General features: G+C 56.9%; 2 protein-coding genes across 10 annotated transcripts in view; both read right to left on the bottom strand.

Moving 5' to 3' along the window:
- Positions 1-9,556, bottom strand: part of ALLC (allantoicase) — a 34,229-nt gene extending 24,673 nt beyond the window's left edge. The window contains 2 exon segments of the mRNA XM_035728925.1: positions 780-874; positions 9,459-9,556. Coding sequence (XP_035584818.1) covers positions 780-869 — 90 coding nt within the window. The 5' untranslated portion in view covers positions 870-874; positions 9,459-9,556.
- Positions 9,557-15,569: 6,013 nt separating this feature from the next.
- The window catches only part of COLEC11 (collectin subfamily member 11), a 30,888-nt gene continuing 28,100 nt past the window's right edge, over positions 15,570-18,357 (bottom strand). For all 9 annotated transcript variants that reach the window (XM_027622241.2, XM_027622242.2, XM_027622244.2 and 6 more), the window contains 2 exons: positions 16,491-16,586; positions 15,570-16,323 (listed from right to left, as the gene is read on the bottom strand). In XM_027622241.2, the coding sequence (XP_027478042.1) occupies positions 15,932-16,323; positions 16,491-16,586 (488 nt within the window). In that variant the 3' untranslated portion in view covers positions 15,570-15,931. The remainder of the gene's footprint in view (positions 16,324-16,490; positions 16,587-18,357) is intronic.

The following is an 18,357-nucleotide window of genomic DNA, read 5'->3' as shown; positions in this document are numbered from 1 at the left end:
AGACCCTTCACCGGCTCCTTGGCAGAAGCCCTCAAAGGGCACATGGGGCCTTTCCAACCTCCCGAGGCTTATGCTCCCCGACACCCCAGCTGATGACTTCCAGAAACACTAAACCAACAGAGCATGTGGTGCTCCCCCCACCTGGCGACCCCTCCGCCCAGCATCCTGACTGAAACGGCCCCTCGCCCCTTTGACCAGCCGGCTCCCTCTCCTCCAGGAAGACTCCTTTGAGCAAACTCCCCTGGACAGCCTTCCCCAGCCCTCCCCACCCCACTGAGCTGCCCCCGGCTGGAGGAGATGCGCCTCCCCAGCACCTGTCCTTGCCTTGACTTCCACGTCTGTCTCCCTGGTGGAGCACTAGTGTCTTGAGGGCAGGCCAGGCCCCTCCCGTCTGCACCGTATGCAGCACCTGTGCCTTGCTGGTACTCGGTACCCCAGCACTAGGCTGCGGCCCCAGCCCCTTGTGCAGTGTTAACAAGGGCTCCAGGTTACGCCCGTGCTACCGTGTGAGGACCACCGATCTATACTGTGAGAAAATACACGGCGTAGAGAATCCTTCACATGGGTGCAAAATGTCTTTTTGTCCTAAGCTTAAGGCAATGCTGCCTTTGCTAGAATTGTCACCAGGTTTTAGAAAATTCTTTGGAAGCCTTTTGCAATAATGGGCTTCCTCGAGGAGACTGAACCTTGAGCCTGATTCCTGCTATTCTAACCAGGTTCACATTAACTACTTGTTCTTCCATGAGACACCCCCGCCCCACACACACACACACACTTACCTTTCCTCCTACAGCCTCAGACGCCATGTCAGCCAGCTGGGTGAAGTCCGGACGCCTGGCCAGCCTTCCCTCCCTGGGAGAGTTGGCCATGCTTCCTAGCAACGAGAAAGAAGGTGCGGTCAGCCTCGGGTGTAGAGGGCGGCAGAGCTTGTGCGAGCAAGCGAGGCCCTCACCCGGGTTCCCAGCCCAACACCCAGATTATCATCCGATGTGATGGGTGTCCACCTGTCACCGGTCCCTTCAGGTGACTTTGCACAAACACAGTGAACGGGAGGGAATTAGAGCATGTTTTCCCTCTGAAGTAAGAACAAAATGCCACTAAATACACAAATCCTACTGCCTCAAATTGCAATTTTATTTTTTTTAAAGGGGAAAAATACTTTAACTTAGAAAGGAATAATTTGCTTTTAATAGGGTTTGGATCCATTCAAAAAAAAAAAAAAACATTTACTTGAGCAACTAGGAGGCAGGCCCTGGCTAGAAATGGGGTACGGAGGAGAATGCATGTCCGTGCCTATAGGTGCTCCCGCACAGGGGAAACAGACATCCCCAGATGCCCATGCAGAGCAATGTTCTGGAACCATCCGAGACTGAGGCACAGAGGTCGCTCCATCCAAGAGGATGCAGGACCATCTGTTGCATCTAAGTTAGGTGGGGCTAACGTAACTTAATCCAACCCCCACCCACACCCTTATTTTGAAGTTGAGAAAACAGAGGTTTGGAGAAGTGCAGAGGTGTGGACAGGGGAGTCGGGGCTGGCCTGGAGGTCGCCCCACTCCTAAGCCAATGAATGTCCCCTTGTTCCTGCCGTTTCTCCTACCCCTCATGGTGAAAAGAGAAAACCACACAGAAACTCATATCTAAGAATTATTCACGATAGAAGAAACACAGTCAATGGACAGGAGAAGTCAACTGTCCCTTGAAATTACAGGCATATAACGAATTATAAAATGACATTCTTCCTTATGCCATTTGTGGACACTTTCTGTAACAAATATACCCCATGACCTGCTCTCAGGAATATGAACTTGAACAATTTCTGCAGTGATTAGTTATTATAACTTTGAAAGAGCAGGCAGCTCCTTGCCATTGTCCCCTGCGCGGTCCTCCCTGAGGTCTTCACACCGGGGACCCTGGCTCTGCCGAGTGTCCCCCTCCTCCACACTCACCCGGTGGCCTCACACCATCTCCTGGCCCCTAACACCACCCACACGCTGGTTGTCCCCAGATACAGGTCGCCTTCCTCGGTTTCCACCTGCCAACCCAGACAGTCTCGCCGGGATGTGTGACCGAGTGCCCCCCACACGACTCCCGCCCCCCCCAGGCCCCCCACCTCCCCCGGAGGCACCTCGCCCTCCAGCTGCTCAAGCAATCCCGGGGGCACCTCTCCTGTCTCCCCTGTCCCTTCGACCACAGATCCTACCTATCAGAACATGACATCTACCCTGAAGTTGGATCCAGGACCCTGAAACGGTTCGTAGACGGCATTACCCGAGGACGAGGGAAAGCGCCTAAGGGCGTAGAGGACACAGGCTGGCCGTGGCTTCCTGGCTGTTGTCAGTGGCAATGGCATATACACCAAGGGTCCAAATACCTTCATCTACACATGGAAATCTTTCACAGCAAAATTATACATATTACGGGCATTATCCCTACACAGGAAGAGAGAGATAATGGGGCACGGGGGTGGGGGAGCACATCCTCATCTCCCCCCTGTATCGTTAACACACCCCCAGCTGCGCCCCCCGTCCAGCCTCCCTCACTGCAGCCGTCTGCCCCCAGCAAGACATCAGAGCAACCTTCTGCCAACTAGAGTCAGACTGCCGAACCCCTGGTGTGTACGGCCCCCTTCCTCTCAGAGTAAGAGCTGGGGTCTTCAAGGTCCACAGGGCGCCCCCGACTGACCCATCCCTGGCCCCCACGTCTGTCCTGCCCCCATCGCTGGGCAGTGGCCACTCCCCCGCCGGGAGGTCTCCCCTGGGTTTCTGCGCGGCGCACCCTCACCTCCCTTCAAGCCTGTGTCCCACAGTCACCTCCTCAGCGCGGCCGGCCCTGACCCCCACTCACAGCGACATTTCCGCTCCCCCGGCACCTCCCACACCCCAAACCCACCTACTTTTGTTTCCATAACAGACAGACATACTGTGTCATTTGATTATCATTTTGTCATCTATTTTTCCCAGTTAGATGTGTGCTCCATCAGGACAGTAATCTTCGTTTGGTCCACTGGTGTTGCCCTAGGGCTTGGAACCGGCCTGGCCCGGCACGGACAAGATGCTTCATAAATATTTGCTACGTACATAGTGAACAAAGAATGTTTTCTAACTCACTTTGTGTTTTATTTTTTTTAAAGATTTTATTTATTTATTTGAGAGAGAGAATGAGAGAGAGAGAGCATGAGGGGGGGAGGGTCAGAGGGAGAAGCAGACTCCCCGCTGAGCAGGGAGCCCGATGCGGGACTCGATCCCGGGACTCCAGGATCCCGACCTGAGCCAAAGGCAGTCGCTTAACCAACTGAGCCACCCAGGCGCCCTCACTTTGTGTTTTAAAATACTGGTTCCCTAATAGGACTAAGATCTTCCTGAGGATGAAAAGGTGCAGAAGAAATCTGCTAACATTTATCATGAGTTTGCAATAATATGCAGCTCATACATCTTATCTCTTTTAATCTTCAGAACAACGCTGAGATTTTGGTATTATTGGCATCTTACAAACGAAGAAATGCACCTTTGAGAGGTCAAGTAAACTATACAGACCACACAGCTGGAAAGGGAACCACATCTCCAACCCAGACACGCCTCACTGTGATTGCTATCTGAAGGCCCATAGCGCAGCGCTGGCTCTCGGGGTGTGACAGACGGGTGGGTGAGGTCATTCCGTAACTGTGTGTGCGGTCCCGTGACATGCAGGCCCTGCGCCAAGCGCTGAGATTACACCTGCTCCCGGGGCTGATGGGCAGGACTTGGACACAACAGCAGGCAGTGCCGGTGATCAAGACGGCAGTGATGTCCTCACAGTGTTCCAGGACCCTTGGGGGCCCAGGGGTTCCTGCGGGGGCGGACTCCTGAGCCGGGGCTCTAGGAGAAGGAGGGGCAGGGGAGACACGCCGGCAGACCGGGCTGCAGGACCCACAGAGCGCTGGAGGACGTCGTCCATCTGCACCTGCACCGTCCGACCTAGAAGCTACTGGCCTTTCGTGGCCATTTAATACAGCGAATAATTTAATTATATAATGTAGTTATAATTAAATACATGTAATAAAATTAACAGGGCAGTTTTTCCTTGGACTAGCCACCGTTCGAGGGCTCAGTAGCCACATGTGGCTTCCATGCTGGACAGTGCACGCACAGAACCGTCCATCACGGAAAGCTTTCCTCGACTGTGTGGGGAAAGCGCAGAGCTCACCTCTCCACCATCATGCAATGCCCCATACTCACACTGAACCACGAGGCAGACACACACCCTACGCACAGCCTGGCACCACAGGGCTTCTGCGTGGTGCTCGCTCTGCAAGTTTGCTGTGTCCCAGCTCAGGCTCGGCCGGCCTCTCCAGCGGCCAGCACCCGGGCTCAGAACCGCAGAGCTCGGGGCCAGCCCGACAGGTGCAGGTCCGGCACGGATCTCCGGGCTTTCCCCCGACAACAACAGGCTATTAACTGTCCTGCGTCCCAGACAAAACCACACAGTGCCCGGCCAGCCATGGGTGCTTGACAAAGGCTTGTCGCATATTTAATTTTCTTAAATAATCACAAAACATTTTATTTACCTGGTCATTCTTTTGAAAAGGCTCCATTTTTTTCCCCTGGCAGTTGCAGCGAGCTCGATACGCACCAGGACGGAGCATGCTAACATTTTGCCAAAGTCAACAACTTAACGCCCCTCTCCGAGCTACCCAGTCTGACGGAAAAAGCAAGGTGTCATGGCAACGCGGGGCAGGGGCCTTTGGGGGTCTTGTCATCCTGCCTCCCTGCTGGCCAGCTCCTTTCATCCTTGCTGTCTTTGATCCTTTTCTTCCATGTGCCTCGGATGACCTGCATGGACCAGAGGCTGCAGACTCGTGGGGGAAAGAGCCAGACAGGCAGGCATTTTACATGTTTTTCCAAGGGATCTGTGCTCCCACCCCCGAATCCTGACACTCAATTTAGACAATCAGTCACTTCAGCATTTCTTTCTTTTTTTTTTAATTTTTTATTGTTATGTTAATCACCATATATTACATAATTTGTTTTGGTGTACTGTTCCATGATTCATTGTTTGTTCATAACACCCAGTGCTCCATGCAGAATGTGCCCTCCTCAATACCCATCACCAGGCTACACTTCAGCATTTCTTAGTGGGAGGGGGGGAAGCTCCCTTCTGCAAATGAATGTTTCCATTTGGCAAATAAATAAATGAGAAGCTCCTCTCGAGAAAGCAATAGTCAGGGTCGCGGTGCCCTCTGTGGCCAAGGCTGTGGCGAGGCAGGACCTTTCCAGCCCCGGCCTCTGCGGTCATACAGGGGGAGGCCATACAGCCTGCCCCTCCAACTGGATCAACACACTTTCCTCGAGCCCCTTAAAATGCACGTGCATTCACTGAAGAGCTCTGAAAAACCAGGCGGACATTTTCGAGGCCGATGTCCGTTTTTCCAAATGAAGCCTAGCGTTTGGACACATCTGTTTTCATCGGCAGAAGCGAATTCGGTTTGGGGCAGAGATTTCTCCGCAGGCTCCTGCCTCAGCCTTCCCGCCACCCCCACGCCCTGGCGTCCCCCCAGCCAGCAAGCTCCCCCCCTTCTGTCAAGGGACCTGCCCCACTGCCCCTGAGATGCAGTTGCTTAGACACTTCATCCTTCTCTTGCTAAAGCTCCATTTGCAGCTAGGAGCCGGCTGCAGCCTGCTTACATGTGTTTCACTAAGATAAAGGAAAAACAAACAGACCTTTGTAAAACACTGCAGAGGCACCACAGGAGATAAATCTGCAAGGAGCATGAAACCCCCGTATGGTTTCATAGACGTAGTAGAGGAGGGGGTGGGTGCATAGATTCCTTGGAAAAACATGTAAAATGCCTGCCTGGCTGGCTCTTTCCCCCACGAATCTGCAGCCTCTGGTCCATGCAAAATTCAGCAACAATTTGCTCCAATGTTGCGCACAGCCCTCCCCACTACTGTACACAAGGTCAGGTCTAGAAGTCACAGAGACCATCAGTACTAGGTCCTAAGTGTGAAAAGGCATAACACCGGCCGGATGTTTTATGGTTGCACTAAGACGGGAACCGTTTGCCACACGTTGTATGCAAGTTTAAATCCGATGAAATATAAAACTCAGTTTCTTGGTCACACCAGCCACATTTTATGTGCTCAGAAGCCAGGCGTGGCTGGTAGCTACTGCACTGAACAGCACGGAAGACAGATCTCCATTGCTGGAGAAGATTCTAGCCAATGGCGCACATTGTAGGGGAGCACCTGTCTTAATATCCCTTTTTATTAATTTAGGCACAACGTTCAATGTTCAGTCATGGTCTTAGAACGCTTCAGCGACCTCTCATCAATGCAGGAAAGCGCCAACAAGGCAAACCGTCTCTTCGGCTCCCTCATGCCTGGCCCCGTGACCATGTGACATCACACAGCAAGGGGGAGTTTGCAGATGTGATTATGATCCCAAGACAGGGAGGTAATTCTGGGTAATCCAGGTGGGTCCGGTCTGCTCACATGAGACCATCAAAGCAGAGACCTTTCTCTGGCTGGAAGCGTGAGAACCACAGGCAGAAAGGGAGTCAGACAGAATCCAAGGTTTGAATCATGCTCCAAGAGAGAGGAGGCCCCTGCGTGCTGCCAAAAAGGCCCACGGGCAAGGACCACCTCACACCAGCAAGGAAGCAGGAACCTCGGTCCTACAAGCACACAAGTGGATCCAGCCGCCCCCTCCCCAGAGCCCCCTGAGAGCCAGGCCCAGCCCGCAGGTACTTTGACCGCAGAAACCCAAGCAGAGAAATCAGCCGAGCCCAGCTGGACTTCCGACCTACAGACCGTAAGATAACGAATTGTGGTAAGCTGCTGAGAATATGTGACAACAGCACTAACACAAACCCTCATTTGTTTGTTCAAACTTCACAACTGAGAAGTGACTATCACCAAAGAGGAAAGAGAGATGTGGAGAGTTCTCCTTCTGGGAGACACACAAAGCCCACTGGATCCTTGAGGCCAGTATCAGCTGTGCCCGTTTTCAGGGACACACAGAAGTGCGCCCGGGGACCCCAGGCCGACCTGTCTGACTGGGAACAGCCAGTCCCTAACCCCACAAACGCCCGGCTGACCGCTCCGAGGCTGCCCTGGCCTCCCCGCAGGTCGAGCCCAGGCCCCACCCCGACTGGTCAGCTTGAGGCTTGTCTGCCAACTCAAGGTCTGGGTCTGGTTGCAGTTGTGTTCCTGCCACGATTCCACATAATAAGTGTGAGAATGCGAGACAGGCGTACAGAAGACAACAGATGTCTTTAAGCCCCAACCCCGCATCTTCACACCTGTTCTCCTGCCTTCCTCATGCCAGCTGGAGAGTTGCAGAAAAGCCCAGAGAGGCAGGGCACTTGCCCAGCGTCACACAGCAACGAAAGGGGAGGGGACACGTTTCAAACGAGACTTGGGGTGAAGCCACAGCCCCACCCCTTTATTAACTACGAAGAAACCAACACCGCCTTCACTGTTTCCCCAGGAGCTGCATAGTGTGTTATGTGTGTTTTCCAGACAGCCTCGAAGGCTGTGATATGAAAAGTCTCTCAACCCCAGGATAGCAATGTGAGAAAGAAAATAGAACGACCCTATGAGCCAGCCCTCACACTGCTGGGGATTCACCCAGAGAATACAGAAACACTCACTCAGCAGGAGGTTTAGAGCTGCATTACCTACGGTAGCCAAGACATGGAAGCAGCCCCGGTGTCCCTCGACTCATGAATAAAGATAAAGAAGATGTGGTGTGTATACACAGTGGAATACTACTCGCCCATAAAAGAGAATAAAATCTTGCCATTTGCAATGGCATGGATAGACCTAAAGAGTATGATAGTAAGTGAAATAAGTTGGTCAGAGAAAGACAAAGACCATATGATTTCACTCATGTGGAATTTAAGAAACAAAACAAACGAGCAAAGGGAAAAGAGGAAGAGACAAACCAGGAAGCGGACCGTTAGCACAGAGAACACAATGACGTCACCAGAGGGGTGAGGGGTGGGGAGGAGGAAACAGGTGACGGGGATGAAGGAAGCACCTGTTGTGAGGAGCAGCGGGTGATGTACGGAGGTGGTGAATCGCTACATTGTATACCTGACACTAATATAACACTCTATGTTAACGTTACTGGAAGTAAAATTAAAAAATACTTTTTTAAATGTGCCGAAGAAAAGAGGGGACCCCTCTCATGCGGGTTCCAGAACACTGCACAGACCTGACCACACACCCCACCGCGGGTGGACCTCACGGTCTGTGTCTAAGTTTCTCTCCTGAACCACAAACCCCAAACGTGTCCCCCCGCAGCCTGGGCTCCATGGGGCCCTCGGGGGCTCCGGGAAGCGGGTCCTCTGCCTGGCGGTGGGAGTTCACAGCTCGGTGACTTTGGTGCAGTGGGCTCACCACACTCTGCTCGTCTCCCCTGCAGTCAAATGTGTCCTGCCGTTCCTGTCCGCGGCATAACCAAGGTCTCTGTGGAGGGAGGGAGGGCGCCCACCGGACCTGACCCTCCCTCACCCAAAGGCCACCTCCGATCACACCCCCTGTGGCATTTACTTCCAAGTCTGTATGTTTAAATGAATTCTTCAGTAATTCTTTGCAAGGAAAGAAGATCCCCTCTGAAAGGCGCAAGCCGTGAATGTGCCAAAGCTCTCACCGCAAATCGCATCGGATTTGTCAGCAATGAGGAGCCTGAAGGTGGTTATCCCAGTGCGGGGGGCAATCATTGTCCTTCTGATGGAAAAAGTATAATCTTGAGATTGCATACACTCAAGCACCGTTTATGCTTTATTGTTCCCTTTGGGATTTGCCTTAAAATAAGAAAAGATGCCCAGGGCGAGTGCAGGAGTGCGGGAGGGTCAACTAGCAGGCCAGGCTGTGCCCACAGGAGTCACCATCATGGGAGCCGACCCTCTGCGACCCTCTGCGACCCTCGGCGACTTGCCGTCACCGGCGGGGACTCCTAGTGAAGACTTCGGCCAAAAGTATGAGGTTTTTGTGAGACAAAAGAAGTTGATTCACGTTCAGGACAAAACCAGAGGGAGTTTAAGCAACAACTGGTGTGGCCGGAGAGCCGTAAGCGGCCGCACGCGCTCAGGCCTGGCTCTGAGTGCGGTTCTGCTGTGGGACACAAGCTTATTTCACCGCCAGGCCTAGCTCTGCCAGCGTTTTGGTGAAGACCAAAGTCACATGTCTCACAGAGTGGTGTGGAGGGACAGGAGGGGGGAGGGGAGCTGGGGTCGGGGGGTAGAGCAGGGCCCAGCCCTGCACCTCACAGGCCATGGGCTCTGGAAATACCAACGGCATCAGGCCGGCCGCACGCACACCCTGCAGTCCACAGATGCCACTGGGCCCGGTCCTTGCCTCGCAACACTGTCAGAGGCTCATCGCGCTCCAAGTCTCTCCACTACCCGTTCTTTTGGCAAGGACAGCTTTAAAAGAGGAAGTTATGTATAAACAGCACCCAACCTCACCCAGGTACCTGAAGTTCAGTGTTTAGGACTGGATTTCTTGCTCCCCACAAGCCAGCCAAGGTCCCATGGTGCTCTCATGCCAGCCAGGAGAGAGTGTATAAGGGCCTCACGTAGCAATACAGAACTTTCCAGAGATTGGCCGTGCCTCTGTGATGTCACAAGGGCTGTGGGGAGAGGCGGCTCGATGATGGTGGAGCAGCCCCTCCCTGGAGAATCCAAGGGAGTCTCTGCAAGAGCCTTGTTGGGGGCCCACAGCCGGGCCTGGTCCCTCCCACAAAAGCCAGCCCCCACCACCCCCACCAGCCTGAGCCTGAAGTCCTCACCTCCAGCCGTCACACCCAGTCTGTGTCTAGGAGCCTCCGGGAAATGCATTTATTCTGCACACCCAGCAATGGTTCTAGAGAAGACAGCCTCTGGGGAAAGAACGCTCAGCCCCAGGAAGATGCAGATGCACCCCGAGTTTTCACATGATTTAAAGGACTCCGTGGACCTTGATGAGAGGGGCTACTCCTCCTGGCATACGGCAGACGCAGGCCCCTGCCTCGGAGCCCACGGTCTGGAGAAAGAGCTCTTGGTGAGGCGGGAACAGGGCAGTGGCCCCAACATGGGTGGTGCATAGCTGATGGCATCGTCACCCCACCCTGCAGAGCGGTCGTGTCCTGGTCCACAGATGGAGAAACTGAGGCTCAGGAGGTAGGAGATTTATCCAAGGTCCTTGAGTCCTGAGCAGCTGAATGGGAGCAGGAGCTCGGAGCGTCCAGGTGGCCCCGAGCATGTGGCCTGGGAGGCCTGGAGGGCGGGTAGTGTGGTGTGGCAGAGTCTGTCATTGCCCTTGGTTTCTTCGCCAGGCTTGTCCTGCCCCTCTCCCCTCCTGCACCCCGGCTCTCCCTGATGAAACCAGACCGGATGGGAAGCAGACCACCTCCAGGGACCTCCCCGGCCTCTGGCTGGTGCCACGTCCTCAGGTCCGTGCTGACACGTCTATCCAGCCTTCCAGAGGAAATTCCTAAGAACACAAGCCACATCTGTGCCTCTGTCCATAACAGGTGGTGCCTTATTAAATGAACAGAAGTGACCCTGTGACCTTTCCTGATGTACCCTTCACCCATGACCCGAGTCTAGGCCCCGGCACGGAGAACAGTTGAAAGGGATGCTCAGGCTGCCTGAGCCACCCGTCCGCACCTGGAGCCCAGCTCCCCAAGTCTGATGTGCATCCGAGCCCCGGAGAGCCTGCTAACGCGCGGGTTCTGACTGCAGATCGGAGAGGCGCCGGGAGTCTGGACCTCTACACGCAGCAGGGTGATGCTGGGCGGCAGGTCCGGGACCACACCTGGAGAACAAGGTTCTGCGAGCCACAGTCCAGCCACGAGCTACTTAAAATCATATCTAAAGTTTAAGTTAAGGGACGCCTGAGTGGCCCAGTCAGTAAAGTGTCTGCCTTCAGCTCAGGTCATGATCTCGAAGTCTTGGGTTCGAGCCCCGTGTCAGACTCCCTGCTCAGCGAGGAATCTGCTTCTCTCTCTCTCTCCTCTGCCGATCCCCCTGCTTGTGCTCTCTCTGTACTCTCTCTCTCTTTCTCTCTCAAATAAATAAAAAAATAATAATAAATGAAAATAAAATTTAAATTAATTTAATAAAAGTTAACTGAAATTTAAAATTTACGTCCTCTGTCTCATTAAATTTCATGTGCTCAATGCCGCCTGCGGCGGCATGGACACCGAGCCCTTCCACCATTGTGCACGTGCTCCTAGGCGGCTCTGTGGAGAGAGGAGGAGAAGGAGAGCAAGCAGAGTGATGGTCCCGGAGCCTCAAGCCAGAGAGGAGCCGGTCAGGGCCGCGGGAGGGGCGACAGCAGACCCTTTACCCGGAGGCTGGAGTTGAGAGCCCGCCGCGGGCACCTTGACGGCAGCCCCAGAAGAGCCCGGGGCCAGAACCCCCCAGCTAGCTCAGCCGCTCCCACGTTCCCACGAGCCACAGAAGCTATGCGGGAGAACATCTGGGCTGCTGACTTGTAGGGTCGTTTGTTACACAGCAGCGGATGGCTGATCCCGGCGAGGGAGCCTGATGGGGAATGATGAGGGCAAGAAAGGTTGGGGATGAAGGTGGCCCAGCGGCAGCGAGACTGGAGACACGGGCTCGCCCCGCTTCGGGGTGCCACCTCCGCGCAGTCGGTGTCAGTGGATGAAAGCAGGTGGGCTGGCCCTCGGGGTCACCGGGACTGGGCTCAGCACCCACAGCATGGCCTGCCAGGGTTGCCAGGACAGCATCGCCAGGAGCAGCCTGTGGCATGTGAGCCCAGGGGCAATGCTAGAAACTTCGGCCTTTGCAACCCACCTTGTGCCCCAACCTCCTCCCAGGCCTTGATGAGATTTTTGAGCGGTGGGCCCCACCCCCGCTCACGGGGCCTGCTGCACCTTCAGGGACAGAGATAAAGGAACAGATGCAGCCCTGCAGCTTGCTGGTCCCCTCGGGGGCTCCTCCTTCCTGTATACACTTGCCACACCCCGTGCTGGCCACCTGCAATGTCCTTCCTGCTCCCACCGTCCTGTCAGGATGGACCTCTGTACTCATTTTTGGCCACATCTGCCCTTTTTCCATGGGTGGCAGGTTGCAAACGTGGCCACAACCCTCCACATCCCTTTGCTTCTCACACCACGCGTGGCCCTTGAACCTGGACTCACCTTAGCACTTACTTAGCCACAGGAGGGGACAGAGCCATGTTGTCCCTGCTCAATGCGTAGGCCTCAGGAGCCCGTGTGTGCCCACTCTTCCTTTTTGGAACTGCCACCTTGTGAACACACTTGGGCTAGTCACTTGAAGATGAGAATCACAGCCGGCCAGCCGAGGCGCCCCAGGCCAGCCACCTCAGCCGCTCCGGCACGTGCCGGGAGACACGTGAGCCCAGCCGTGACCAGAAGAACCACGCAGCTGGTCCCAGCCCGAATTGCTGACCCCTAGAATCACGGTTAATGGGTACACAGCAAAAACTAACTGATACAGTATGTTTGGTATATGCTCATCCTTGGAAAGCCATATTCCTCCCACCAGAGACACTGACAACTGTGTGCTTTCCCAGCCTCCTTCATAGCTCGGGCACAGACACACACCACCGCCATGTGTGGTAGTTCTATGAAATGGTGCTTCTGGATTTGTGCAGTGCACAACCTGTGCAGATGCACAAAATGGCCCCAGAGCACTACGTACCCAAACAGAGCAGCCCCTCCAGACTCTGGAGGTGAGCCAGTGAGGAACCAACACAGTGACTACAGCCAACTTGTATGGCAAGAGCCGTAGCAGCTGCCAGGAGCAGAGGGACCCAGCGGGCCCATCTGCAGCATGATTTATGGGTTCTGTTCCCTTCCACATGGCCCCCGATGGCTCTCCAGTCTTTCCAAAATTCCCATGAACTCCCAACTACCTTTCAACGAATCCCCTTTCTGCTTAAATTAGCCAGGCTCGGATTTTCTGGAAGCAAGGTGGGCACACTGTCCAAATAGTCCCCAGCGGTAGCCGGCAGGCATAGGCAGACAGCAAGAGCCTGCTCAAGTCTGAGTGAGGCAGAACAGGACACAACGCTGCCCCGGGGAGAAGAACGATGGACAGTCTCACGACACCTGTCAGGGGCCCCAGCCTGCCCCGCAGAAACACCCCCGTGTCTTCTTCCCTGTCCCCGGCCTGGACCGAGCTTTGTGCAGGGACGCTGAGACCAGAGATTGATCCCTTCCCCTTCCTAGAGCTTCTCTTCTCTGACCTCAGAACCACCAATCCTTCCCCTGACTGGCCTTTTGTTCGTCCGCTCTAGACGGCCACCACCGCCCTAGGGACGCGCTCCGGCTGAGGACGAGGAATCACATGGCGGAGGGTTTTCTGAAGGGCATGGAGCCCCTGGGTCTGGGGGCCAGAGCCCCTCCTTCTTTCCCTCCCTGCCTGCCTGCCTGCCCTTTGTTCTGCAGCATTCTCCCCTCTGCCTCTGACTGCTCCCCCTTCCTCTCCCCTCCCCCAGACACACACGCATGCACCCGTGCACACACACATGCATGCACACGCACACACACCATCCTAAAGAACTCCCCCCAGCATCTGTGTCGAGCTGACTCCCCCCCACGTTCCTTGCTGCAGACACGGGTCCTCCTGCCGCCGCTGGATGGCAGTGTGGACCCGCGGATCCGCCCCCCCCCCCCCCCCCCCCCCCCCCCCCCCCCCCCCCCCCCCCCCCCCCCCCCCCCCCCCCCCCCCCCCCCCCCCCCCCCCCCCCCCCCCCCCCCCCCCCCCCCCCCCCCCCCCCCCCCCCCCCCCCCCCCCCCCCCCCCCCCCCCCCCCCCCCCCCCCCCCCCCCCCCCCCCCCCCCCCCCCCCCCCCCCCCGACAGCCGGCAGCCCCAGGCTGGGCTCACCTCATCCGTCTCCGCCCACGCTTCGCCGAGGGCTCTGAAGAAAACAAGTGCACCAGCTCCTTGGTCACGCCTCAGTGCGGCACCTCATGAATCTCGGCTCTCTCCTCAACCGGGCCGCCTCCCCGCTACTTTGCGGATCAGACTCTGCCGTCTGCACAACAGGCCCCTTCTTGAGAAGTCGGGGATTAAATCAGGGGCAATGGTCGGCCTTTGTGCCCAGTTGTCGATATCCTATCAGATTGGCTTTGAAAGGATTCTGGCCCTGGAGAAGAGCGTGAGCACAAAGGCCGGTGTGTCTCCTCAGAGGACAGCTGAGTGCAGGAGGCGACAGGAGGGGCTGGACCGGCTGAGCTCCCCGCAACGTCTCCAGAGTTGGAGGCCACATGAGAGCACAGAGGTGTTGCCCTCCGCCCCCTTCGCGTCCAAGTGAGGGAAGGGAGGCCCCGAGGGGGCCAGGCTCCCCCAGGCTGCACACGAGCCAGAAGAGCCCACGGGAAGGCAGGTGCATGCCTGTCCCACCTCAGACTGAAGGAGCAGGGGCTCTGTGCGGGGTGCTGGGAAGACTTCGCAGGGGCGGAGGCGATGGCCGCGAGACGGCGCACGCTCGGCTCCAGGCCCTTCCTGCCGGGCGCTGCCCAACCACAGCCACAAGCCCCCACAGACCAGATCTGCCCCTGGGCGCAAGGGAGGCGTCTGTGTGGTGAGGGGCGGACCCCTGGGCCGTGCTTGGGGAGTGCCAGGCCGCCCCACAGATTCCTGCCCCCATGGGCGGCAGTGGGGCTCTGGCAGGGCATCCTGCCCAACCTGAGCTCCAGTCCCCACAGGGCACGTGAAGAGGACCAGGGAACACCTGTGTGTGTGCAGCACGTGGGTTCCAGGATAAGACCCTCGAACTTAAGGAACCCAAGCCCTCTGGAGTAGGCAGTAGGCGGGAAGCGTGCTGCCTCTCCCCCTGGAAGGCGTCATCACCTTCCCCTGCCAGACGGTGACCGTGCCTGCCCATTGCTCTCGGAGGCTCTGAGCAGACCTGTCCCTTTGTTCAGAGGGGTAACCTGGGGAGAGACAGTATCATCGTCCACGGCCATCAGCTACACAACATCCTTAAAAACATGGCCCAGAACCTCGAGCATCCAGGGCCTCACCCACGAGACATGAACAACATGAGCAGCCCCTGAAGAACTGCCCCCAACAGCTCCCTTCCTGCCCCCACAACCCCAGCTGGATTGCTTTTGCATGTGCCTATGTGCTGTATTCCTTGGAACAAGAAGAAGTTTGGTTTGTACTGGGGAATCTGATGCACAGAAAGGAAAAGGACCACAGGGGATATGGCGGCAGCTTCCAGACTTGCCTCCCGGTGTCCGCAGCCTGTCACGTCGTCCCCTCCCTGAGTGTGCGCGGGACCCGGTGGGTCACCCCTCGTGAACAGAACGCCTTTGTGACGGGACGGTGCCCCACTTCCCAGGTCAGGTGTGGCTCTCGGCTCCGACACAGCCGCCATGTCGTGAGCTGCCCCGTGGAGAGGCCCCTGTGGCACGGAGCCGGGCCCCGCCCACAACCACCACTGGTGGTCACTAGTGCAGAAGGGGGTCCAGCTGAACCCCAAAGAAAGTCCAGATCCACGGGAACCGTGAGATCCTTAAGGTTGTTGTCACAAGACACTCCGGCAATCTGCGCCTGCCCCAAGCACAATGCCTCTACTTACACAACAGTGAAAAGGAACATGCATTTTAATGTAATTTACTGAAGCATTGGCCAAAGTGACGTGGGTTCTTCTCACGCAGAAATTAAAAGGGAGATAGTCACTGAAGCCCCCGCTACCATTGTTTGTACTCGACTACGGTCACATTTCAAGCTTTTATTCTATAGTTTGGACAAAGGCAAGCGAGACTCTGACTAAGAATTCCCTAATGAGCATGTGGCTACCGTACAACTGGTAAAACTTGGCTTCCTCAGCAGTCACGCCCGGAAACGCTGTCTCTCCTCCCGAGCGCCCCGCCGCCGCTGTCCGCGGCCCAGGAACGCGGCCGACACGGGTGGCAGGGACGGCCCGGGGCACAGCGGGCCGGTCACCCCGGAGGGCCCGCCCGCCTCACACGTGCTCCTTGTCGAACTCGCACAGGAAGTGCATGGTGACGTGGCAGGCCACGTCGTTCCAGCCGCCCGAGGCCACCATCTCCACGCAGTCCTCCTCGTCATAGGCGTTGTTGGGCTCGCCGCTGCGCCACTTGTTGAAGGTCTGCATGGGGGAGCGGTCCGAGTACACGAACGTGCCCTCCCTCTCCAGGTCATTGATGCCGATGAAGACGCGGGCCAGGCCGGCCTGCGCGATGTAGGCGGCCATCAGGCCGTTGGCGGCCTCGTCCTTGGGCATGCCCAGCGTGCCCCCGCGGCCCTGGCAAGACAGCTGCGCGTCCACGTACCTCTTCTCCTCCTTCACCAGCAGGTAGATCTTACTGTCCGTCTCGCGCACGCCGGCGACAGCTGCGGGGGGGGGAGGGCAGTGCTGGGAAGTGAGCACTCGCGTTTCTGTAATCCCGCGCGGGGCGCGGCACCCACGCGAGGCCCCCGACAGCGGGTGCCACCACGCCAGCAGAGCCCCTCTGTCTCGGGGGTGGGGGGGGGTGGACAGGGAAACCCTGAGAACGTACCATTCTTTATGAATTTTAGCTCCGTCGTCAGCTGGGTGACCTGGTTGTCCATCTCACCGATGGCCTTCCTCAGCTGGCTGCACTCACACGGGATGCCTGTGGAGACGGGGCCCCCGCGTCAGAAGATGCCCCCGGGACGGCACTCCAGAAAGCAACCCCCCACCCAGACAGAAAGCCTAGCCGGCAAGTGGACCCCGCGGGCCTTCAAGGCTGGGACACGGATTCCGGGCTTCATCCCGAAGGGAAGGAGAAGCAGCGGAGGGAGGTCAACAGGGCAGCCCCAGGACCGACCCGTTTTCAAATAGGGCTCTGGGTGGGTGGGAAGGAAGAGGGGAGGTGCAGGGGAGACGGGGTGGAGGGCGGAGTCGTGGCAGCATCCCGGAGGACGACGGGGCTCGGGGCAGTGACGTGCGGACGCAGAGAAGCCAGAACATCTGAGGACAGTGGGGGGCCCCGCAGCATGAGGGTCCCTCTCACAGCGCTGCTGCAGTGGAGTTCATCTGAGACCAGTGTTGCGTCCACGCCCCCTGAGGCTGTCCAGGCTTTCTGGATTGCTCTCTGCAGTGACAAGTGGTGGGCTTGCTCCTCCGTGTCCTTTCAAACTGTCCCCTGGCCTCCCGGCCGGCCCCACACACCACCGGGTCCTCCTCCCTGCAGGACCGGCCGTGTCCAAGGTGACGGTGGGAGGCACTGCCATCCGTCCCGTGACCACATTCGTCCTCTCCACAGTACTGACGGAGCCCTTCAGACAAGGGCTTTTGACTCAGACATGTCTTTCTTCCCCAGTTTCCAAGCTCCGAGCTCTCTCGAGGGCTTCTCTCTGAATGTCACACTCAGGATGAATGTCAGCAAATGGAGACACAGTATGTGTGAGACAGAGAAAGACAGGCTGATTCAGCACAGTGGATGCCGGAACGTGCCCACGCACACGGCGGTCTGAAGGGACGGTCAGGGCCCAACCACGGGGGAGCCCGTTCAGCTCCAGGATCCCCCCACCCATGCCCCCAGGGCCTGACGGCAAGCCCACGGACAGGTCACGAGAGCCTGAACGAGGTGCTGGTGCAGGGACAGGACACAGGACAGCTGTGCAGACTCACGGGACCGTGAAGGACAGCAGGGCAGCGTGGAACAGTGTGGGACAATGTGGGTAGCGTGGGACAGAGGACAACACCCGCGTGGGAAAGGCCACATGAACCAGGGGGTGGTTTGGACCAACATGGGCAGCAGGACATGGTGGACATGCGCCGGGCAAGGGGACGGGTGGAGCCAGACTACGGGGGCACTGAGGCGGACATGGAGCTGGGGGAGCCACGCGGAGGACGAAAGGCAGCAGACGAGCTCCACGGACAGGGGGGTCACGGCCGCAGGACAGTGGGCCGAGAGGTCACTGTCACCAGCACCAGGAAGCTGGCCACGCCACTGAGCGGCTGGGTCCCGGGTGACCTTCTCGGGCGTCAGGCTGCAGGGAGCCAGCTACAAGGAGCTCCAGAACGAGAAAGTGCAGACGTGCTTCCCGAGAAGTCTGGTGGTCAGAGGAAGGGGAGGTACTCAGAAATGAGGAATGCGTGCTTGCGGACACGTATATCTGAGCCAATCCTTGAAGTCGGCAAGCACTACAGTCCCAAGAAGGACGTGAGAATACTCAGGTAGAAGGAAATGGAATATTGACATAGTCTACAAGAGGGTGTGACACACAAGGAAAGAAGATGCCAGCCGTACACACTGTTTTCCAGACCCCTGCGGTTTTATTTCATGATTTACACTTTTTTCTCAAGTGCAATTTTCCCCATGTCTTAATTATTCTAAATAGTGCTGCTATGAACACGGGGGTGCAGGTATCTCTTTGAGTCAGTGTTTGTTTCCTTTG

This window comes from Zalophus californianus, chromosome 8, assembly GCF_009762305.2.
Source record: "Zalophus californianus isolate mZalCal1 chromosome 8, mZalCal1.pri.v2, whole genome shotgun sequence".
Taxonomy (NCBI): domain Eukaryota; kingdom Metazoa; phylum Chordata; class Mammalia; order Carnivora; family Otariidae; genus Zalophus; species Zalophus californianus.
Note: the sequence above shows the minus strand (reverse complement) of the source record. Positions and strands in the feature narration are given on the sequence as shown.